Source organism: Lissotriton helveticus, chromosome 5_1 (assembly GCF_964261635.1).
Source record: "Lissotriton helveticus chromosome 5_1, aLisHel1.1, whole genome shotgun sequence".
In the NCBI taxonomy this organism is placed as follows: Eukaryota; Metazoa; Chordata; class Amphibia; order Caudata; family Salamandridae; genus Lissotriton; species Lissotriton helveticus.
The window spans coordinates 1,901,234,718-1,901,243,444 of NC_136065.1; the positions used below are offsets into that span (position 1 = coordinate 1,901,234,718).

Consider the following 8,727-nt stretch of genomic DNA (forward strand, 5'->3'; position numbering starts at 1 on the left):
ATTTCCTAGGGAATGCAAATATTCCACAGTAGAACGAGAGTGTCTCGCCATTAAATGGGCCATCGAGAAATTACAGTACTATCTGGAAGGGAAGCCTTCATTCTCCTAACCGACCATGCCCCTTTGAAATGGATGCACCAGAACCGAACAGTGAACTCCAGAGTACTTAGGTGGTTCCTCTCCCTCCAACCATATTCCTTCGAGGTACATCACAAACGGGGCAAGGACAATGGCAATGCTGACTACCTTTCTCGAGCCTTTCCTCTCCCCGATCGGGAGAATCCAGGGGGGGAGGTGTGTGACAGGGCGGTGGGACGCCCCTATGAGGTTAAGGATGAGGACCCCGTGTACCGGGACTGGTGGTCAGCTGTACCTTTCTCGCCCTTTTCTCTGCCACTCCAGCAGCCGTCATACCTTCCTGCAGAGGAGTGGTCGAACCTTGACTTGGTGTATCCTTGGGGATGCGAGGCAGAAACGGGACAGTGCGCCTTTAAACCAGAATGCCTAGATGGCGAGACTCCGCCCCTTTTGAACGTCGGGATGTCAAAAGAAGGAAGAACCCGGAAGACGCCGGAAGACCTTTCCCCGGAGGACAAGAGCGGTGTGGAGTGGAGACCGAGTACTGAGCGGATCCCGAGCAGCCCAGCTGAAGCCAGCATGCCAGGAGGCCAACGTTTCTGCGAAGCGCCCTGCCACGCTCCCGCGGGAGGAGCGTGGCTTACAAAGGTACGGGGCAAAGTTGCGGGGTGGGCGGGTTGGAGTGGTTAGACCACTGTGTAAATACCGCCAAGTCGACTCCCTGTACCCCTACCTCACGAGCACTATGTCACTACCGTTTTGCTTATTCACTGAACACCAGGTTTCCCTCACTCCCGGTCCTTAAGCTGAGTGTGCTGGACGCTCCCCTGATATAGCTGTTTGTTCCTTTCCTTTTGGGTGGCGTTATCCCGGACTCGCCTGGAGGTTGCTGGTGCCGTCTTCACTCTGGCTGCAACACCCCCTGGACAACGCCGCAACACCCTGGAACTACCGTATTTCCCCAGAGGCGTCAGAACGGAACCTGACGAGATTGCACGAATAAGACTTTCTACTCGTAGAAAAAAAGCATACTTAAGAATAAAACCCTCTCTGAAAGCTCTATTCCCGACTGTTGACTCCGTTCCTAACCCTGTGGTCCCTGACCCGGTAACAGTGGTGTCAGAAGTGGGATATCCATCCAAGCCCATCTGTGATCCCGAGATGGACGCCCTGATCCAGCACTTAATCAAGGGGCAGGAGAAACTGGAGTGGGCCGTAGAGAGGCAGTTAACAGCGGCTCAGGCGGACCGAGACCTCTTTAAAAACACCGTCACAGCCCAACTGGAATGTATGCAAAAGACAGTGCCGACCTCAACAGGAGTAGTACATGTAGAGAGCAGGAGCCATATGCCTAACCCCTCAGGGATCGCCCTCCAGAAATATGTACACGGCGAAGACCCAGTCGCATTCCTTATGAACTTTGAACGAGCTGCGAGAGCCCTGGGTTGGCCTGAAGAGAAATGGCCCTTTTTCCTGGCACCTTTGTTAACAGGAGAGGCTCAGTTTGTGTACCAGGTAGCCAATCCTGCTGGCGTTATCCCGGACTCGCCTGGAGGTTGCTGGTGCCGTCATCACTCTGGCTGCAACACCCCCTGGACAACGCCGCAACACCCTGGAACTACCGTATTTCCCCAGAGGCGTCAGAACGGAACCTGACGAGATTGCACGAATAAGACTTTCTACTCGTAGAAAAAAAGCATACTTAAAAATAAAACCCTCTCTGAAAGCTCTATTCCAGACTGTTGACTCCGTTCCTAACCCTGTGGTCCCTGACCCGGTAACATTAATATATATTTATAAATATATAATCACCTGCTGGTGATAGCCAGTAGTAAGTTATAGTTAGGACGAAAGTTTGCATTGGAAAAGAGTTTTTGTTTGGCCAATAACTTTGGCGCCGCTTAATAAATCTTCATGAAATTTTTTAAATCTTCCCCTTTTTGGTTCAGCTGCTGTGTTGAAAGTTTTAGGCTTATCTGTCAAGCGGGGGCCGGAGAAAAAAGGAGTGTCCTGAAACGCATTTTCCCCATGCTATGTCTATGGGGATTTTTCATTTTTTGAACGTGACTACAGTCTGAACCGCTGAACGGAATTACACCAAATTTGGAAGAAAGCTAGATGTTGGTCCTGAAAGCATGTTTTTTTGTGATTTAGTGTAAATCTGTTCAGCAGTTTCAGAGATATTTAAGTTTTAAAAATATAGATATCTGGGGACATGAGTCCTTGCAGTGGACTCGTGGATCCTACTGAAATTTGATTGGCTGACAATGCTTCAACCAGGAAGTGTTGGCAGTCACCTTGGGACTTGGCTTGAAGCCCAGTCCCACAAAAAAAAGTAAAAAATAAAGAAAAGGGGGCAGGGTAGGAGTACCCTGATCCCCCAAATATGATAAGGGATGGTTAAAAGCATTTTTTTTAAATGTTGCCCTGGATTCACAGGTGGATCTGCAGCAACATAAAAAAAAAGATGCAGGGGTTCCTGCTCGTCTTTTAAAAGAAGCCCCCAGGTTGGCCACCCCTGGGAGCATCCTTTTAAAAATATGCTAGGGTGCCCATGCGGCATCCCCCTGTGCCGGGGCCTGCCACCTCCCCGTGGCACGCAATAAAAAACATGCGGGCCCCCTCGCTGCCCCGTTGACTGCTACCTCCATAGGGCTAATGTAATGTAATGGGGTATCGTGGACCCTCCTGCACCCGGGTACCACCAGGTACCCCAGAGCTATTAATTTTGATAGGCGATCTCACTGACCCCCGGGGACCACCAACTCCCTGGGGCCAAAGTGTTTTTTTTAAATGGGAGGAGGGCCGTGTGGCCACCCCTTCTGGGACGTTTTTGGCCCCCAGGGCCGCCACATCCCCAGGGCAGGTCCTTAAACAAGGAAGGAGGGGGCCACACAGGCCCCCTTCCTGGAACCATACATGGCACTGGCCACCAACACCCCCCAGGGCCGGCTTCTGCAATGTCCCGGGTTTCCCACCCCCCGGATATTGCAGTTTGCAATGGCTTGGCAGGAGCATACGGCTCCCACTAAGCCTGTAAAGCACCAAGAGAACGAGGCCCTCCTATCGAATTGAGAGACCAAGTGCCGAGGGGCTATCTGACAGCCCGTGTGCCACTGTGTCCTGATGGCAAGCACACCAACCATTACCAACCTACCCTGGTGGTTGCATGAACAACATCGTCTGATCCTGTCAGTGATCCTGCAGTGGCCCCCAGGCAGTCCTGCACAGTCCACGCAATATTGTGGCAGCCCCGCATAAGGGCCTCGAGGACATTTCTGCACCCAGGGATCCTGGCATGAGTGATGGTCTGGAAGCGGCTTCACCAACAAGGTACCGGGAGGCCCCAGGGTTTCGGAGGATAAGGTTATACATATTATCAACACCATTCCAGTCCTGGCCGATTGGTCATCATAGTGCCCAGGCTCCATCAAAAGAAGACTCTGTAGCGGGACTCCACCGACGCTCCTGATGCACCATGTTTGAGTTTGACACCAACAGCATCAAAGCAAGAGCACACAGGTCCATCCAACAGTGTGTAAGAGGACATTTATCCGACAGACAGGCTGCCAAAGAATCCGTAGTCCATCGACACATCGTTTGTGCCCAGTAATAGCTAGTTTAATTATGAACATGTACTGAGATGCCTGGGTGCCCCCAGCTACATCTGTCCACCGTTGTCCTGCGGACTGCCTCTCAAGACCGAGAGACAGAGTGGTGTCTTATGTGCATAGTTTATTTCCATAGATTGGACTTTGTTTTGTTTTAATAAAGTTTGGGAGGAATGTATTGTTGTGCTGGACACAAACTAGTGTCTCAACAGGCACTTGTACTGCCAGCCACTCTCGTTGAGGGTTGGACAAACTTGCATCCCACACCCATCCACCACAGGCGCCACGAGTGACGTGACCCTGCAAAGAAAAGGGCCTGATGCATGTGTTTGTGGCCAGTTAACCAACGATGTACTAGATGTCTCTGTCAAATTTTTAGTAGCATGTGGGCCAAGGGTCCACATCAGTATAATACCCACAATCACAGCAGAAGCGATTGGTATTAGGGAAAAGAGGCGGGCAGGGGCTGGGGGTAACTGAAATTAAAAAAGAGGTACAAAAGAGGCAGGGAGGGGGAACAACGAATACAACAAAGGACAAAATAAAACGTACCTGCTGCCCTCTTGCTCTTTCTCTCCTCTCCGCAGCTGCTGGCAGGCACAGGTTCCCAGCCTGTCCTGTGGCTAATCCTGAAGCTGCTATCCAGGAGAGCAGCTTCAGGATTGCCCTGAGCTCCAATAATGTGCACTCCAGGACAGACTGTGAGTCTGTGCCTGTTCTCTCCAACCTCAGCAATGGAGCTGAGGTTGGAGAGGGGTCACTGCGCACGTGGTTTTTGGCCGGCCTAAGACCGCCGGCCAAAAACCACATGTGCAGTGTAGGTAGAGCCCACCACTCCCCTACGGCTGATCGTAACCCTGACCCCGTAGAAAATGGGTTACACACCTGTTTTATTATTGTTTTATTTTTGTATTTTTTAAAGTGCTGGCGGGGGGGGTCACCCTCATCTCCCATAGCGCAGGAGACGCCACTACATCGCCGAGACTCGACCCTGGCACTCTGCTTCCGAAGACAGCTTAACGCTACAACCTGGCTTGAGGGAGGGTGGAAGGCAGAAGTCTCATGAAAGCTTGGCTCGTTATGGGCTCGCAGTCCCAAAAGGACCTTACGTTACGTTACGTTAAAATTATTTGTAACGCGCACTATCACCATAGGTTTCTTGGCGCTCCATGACAAATAAACGTGATCCAGAGTGAAAGGGTTATTCATATGCGGATTGGAAGAGCAGAGTTTTCAACAGTCTGCGGAAGCAATCATAATTTTGGCAGAGACGGAGGGAAAGTGGCAGCGAGTTCCAGGTGGAAGGGGCCAGGACCGAAAAGCTCAGGCCACCGTGTTTTTTCCTTTTAAATTTGGGAACGACGAGGAGATTTTGTGATGCTGAGCGGAGGGCTCTAGAAGGGAAGTGACGGGATAGGACCGAAGAGATGAACGCAGGGGCTGCATCCGAGAGGGCCTTGTGGATTGTACATGCCAGTTTAAAGGTGCAGCGTTTGGAAACAGGGAGCCAATGTAGACTACGGAGGAGGGGAGTGACGTGCTGGTGTTTGGGCTGGCGGAAGATCAGGCGGGCGGCCTGATTTTGCACCAGCTGTAGCCTGTGCAGATGACATGCAGGGATTCCAGCGTACAAAGTGTTGGCATAGTCGAGCCTAGAGGTGATGAGCGCAATAACAACTTGGATCAGGGCTTCTTTGGTGAAATACCTGCTGATCTTGCGGATCCGCCTGAGGTGGAAAAAACAGGCAGATGTGACCGCGTTGATTTGCGGTCTCATGGATAGATCTTCTGAGATGATCACCCCTAGGCTTTTGACTGAGCTCATGGGAGTAGGTGCTGTCCCCAGAGATGTTGGCCAGAAGGTGGAGTTCCATGGATGATTGGGGCCTCCTACCAGAACGAGCTCGGTTTTGGTAGGGTTCAGCTTCAAGTGGCTGTGGTACATCCACTCCGCTATGATCAGCATAGTAGACTGGAAATTCATACGGGAGGAAGGGAGGGAATCTATAGGAAAGATTAACTGGAGATCGTCCGCGTAGATGAAGATCTTGGCCGGGGAATTGTGGAGGGAGGCTAACAAAGGTTGGAGGTACAAGTTAAAGAGAAGAGGGGAAAGTGCAGAGCCCTGAGGTACACCACAGGGGAGGGAGGTATAGGGTGCGGAGAAAGTGGAAAGGTGAACGGACTGAGAACGCTGGTGCAGGAAAGATCTGAGCCAGTCAAGGGCTAATCCCTGAATGCCGGCGTTATGGACACGGTCGATCAAGATGATGTGATCGACCGTGTCGAACGCCGCCGAGAGATCCAGCAGGACAAGGGCCTGAGAGATATTTTTATCAGCGCCCCTCCTGAGGGTGTCCATGACTGCTACTATGACCGCCTCGGTGGAGTGGAGGGGTCTGAAACCCGCTTGTTGAGGGTCTAAAAAGGAAGATTGCTCTATAAAGGAGCTCAAGCAGCGGGTAACGTAGGTCTCCAAGATCTTTCCTAGGAAGGGAAGGAGGGAGATGGGTCTGTAATTGCTGAGGATTGATGGGTCTGCGTTGGTTTTTTTTAGTATGGGTAGGACTGCAGCTTGCTTGAAAGAGGATGGAACCTTCCCGGTAGCGAGAGAATTGTTGAGTAAAGCTAGAGGGGGGCCTGGACATGCAAGAAAGGCTTCTTTCAAGATCTGCGGGGGACAGCAGTCATTGGGGGATCCCGATCTGATTTTATGAAGGAGAGAGACAAACTCTTGTTGGGATATGGGTGGGAAGTCTGTCAAAATACTGGTATTGGAAGGGGGAAGCGGGAGAGGGGCAGGGGATGCCGGGGTCGGAATATTGTTTTTTATTGTCGTGATTTTCTCTATGAAGTAAGAGTTAAGTGCGTCACAGAGGGTTTGAGTCGGCTGGGGTTGGGGAGTGACTCTATCTGGCAGGGAGAGCTCGTTGACAATTGAAAAAATATCTTTCGTTTTATTGTTAGAGTCCAGGATTTTTTGTGAAAAATATGCCGTCTTAGCCGCCAGGATTGATTGTTTATAAGATTTAAGGGTTGCATTGTATGTGAGTTTGAGCTGTGGGTCGTAGTGACGACGCCAGTGGCGTTCAGTTTGCCGAAGGGTTAGTTTTTGCGCTTTGAGTTGGCCTGTGAACCAACGTTGAGCGTCGTGAGGGCGCTTTGCTTTGATTCTTTTAAGAGGGGCAGCTTTATCACTAGCCTGACGCAGCCAATCATCAAGATTGACAGCCTGATGCTCTAGTGAGGTCAATGACGTAGGTGCAGTGGAGGCTAGGGAATCATGAAACTCAGGCAGGTTGGCCCTTTTCCAGTTACGAGCCATGATATTTTTAGTGCAAGGGGGCGGACACAGAGTGTGCAGATGTAAGTGAAAAGAAATAAAATAGTGGTCAGACCAGGAGCAAGGGAAAACTGAAGGAGGTGAAATATCTATGTTAGATGTCCAAAGTTGGTCAAGAATATGACCTTTCAGGTGGGTGGGGGTGTGAATGTGTTGGGAAAGATTCATACCTTTTAGGAAGTCTGTGAAGTCCACCGACGATGGGCTTTCATGGGCATCGGCAGGCCAATAATTAAAGTCTCCAATCACCATGATGTTGGCATGATTAATTGCTAATTGAGCGATAACGTCACAGAAAGATTGGGGAAAGGTGGGCATAGAGTCGGGGGGTCTATAAGCAAGGACACAAACAAAAGACGATTTAGGGGAGGAAAATTTTAGTGCCAGGTAATCAGTTTTAGGGATGGGGGTCAGCGTAATATCGGAGAAGATATGTTGACCTTGACCCGAGCCAAGCTTCAAGCTCGAGATTTCAGTGACTCGCCCACCTCTAGTGGTGAGGCAGGGCTTTAAGTGGGACGGGCCTCACCGGGTCTGAGCACCAGCAGTTTTTTAAAGGTACCACGAAACTGGTCTCTTTTGGGCTATTTTATGCCTGCTGACACTGCAGTCCGTTTTTTCTGGACTGCAGTAACTTTCTGGACTGCAGTAACTACAGGCACATCATGTGCACGTGCTCACACTGCTCACTTCTCACTAGTGGAGAAGTTACGACATGACGTCATGCCAGGTGAGCGTTGTAAGAGAACAGAAATTCTTTAAAGAGAGTCATTTTTTCTCTGGATTTCCCTTCTCTTTTTGCAACTCAGGAACAGCAACGCTGTCCTAGTGTCACCAGGTCTCTAAGTGGAAGCTTTTTCAATATTATATACAACAAGCCATAGTTGCTGCTTATTTATCTAATGCAACTAACAGCCATTGACATAGCCAATAGTCCTGGCTTGTTGTAGGTATGATGTTACTTGTTATATCATATCTCTAGATGCAATGAGAGAAACCTCAAAATACAAGTCGGGCGGCACACTATGCTAAGCACAGATTTTTTAGTGAAAGTGTTTTTAAGCCACACCCTTTAATTACACTGGCCACGTGCCTTTGAGAGACCCTCCCGTTTTTTCATCCCACTTAAAGCCCTGTGGTGAAGACTCGCACTTCCACAAACTTTCTTTCTTTTTGGGTGAGAGGTGAGGGGGTCAGACGCTCATGGTAGCAGCCCTACTGTTCGCGTTTGCTATGTCAAGCTGCACGTGCCCACGGAAGACCGTTTAAACACGGACGGTGGTCTCGCGCCAAAAGATGAACCTGAGGCTGATGGCTAACACCTCGCAGTGCAACCCCGCCCTCCTCTTCTGTGGTTGGTCAGGGACCGCGTGGCTCCCAAGAGGACGGCCTCACGCTATGGCTCCGCCCTTCTCTCAGGTGGTTGGTCTGGGGCGCGTGCCTGGGCAGGAGACTGCCTAGGCCCCGCCCCGTGCCTGTGATTGAGCGACTCGCGCTCTCACTCGTGCGTACAGGCTGTCAGGGCGCACTGCCTTTACTGGAGGATGTGGGGTAGAGAGGAACTGCCGCAGCTGCGGTGCCCAGGTAAGAACAGGTTGGAGGGAGAGGGCAGAGAGCCAGTAAAGACCATGTAGCTAGTTGTGCTGCCCTAACGCCACCAGAGCTAGCAGTGACGTGACGGCAACAGTTCTTTTT

The 8,727-nt window shown here is 50.8% G+C and overlaps 1 protein-coding gene across 6 annotated transcripts in view; it reads left to right on the forward strand.

Moving 5' to 3' along the window:
- The first annotated feature begins 8,491 nt into the window (after nt 1–8,491).
- Nucleotides 8,492–8,727, forward strand: part of ZNF385C (zinc finger protein 385C) — a 1,559,117-nt gene continuing 1,558,881 nt past the window's right edge. For 4 of the 6 annotated variants that reach the window (XM_078645422.1, XM_078645418.1, XM_078645425.1 and 1 more), the window contains exon 1: nt 8,492–8,616. Coding sequence is in view for 1 of the 6 variants with exons in the window: in XM_078645421.1 (XP_078501547.1) it covers nt 8,577–8,616 (40 nt within the window). In the remaining 5 variants the exon portion in view is untranslated. The remainder of the gene's footprint in view (nt 8,617–8,727) is intronic. The other 2 variants (XM_078645421.1, XM_078645420.1) reach the window with 2 other exon arrangements.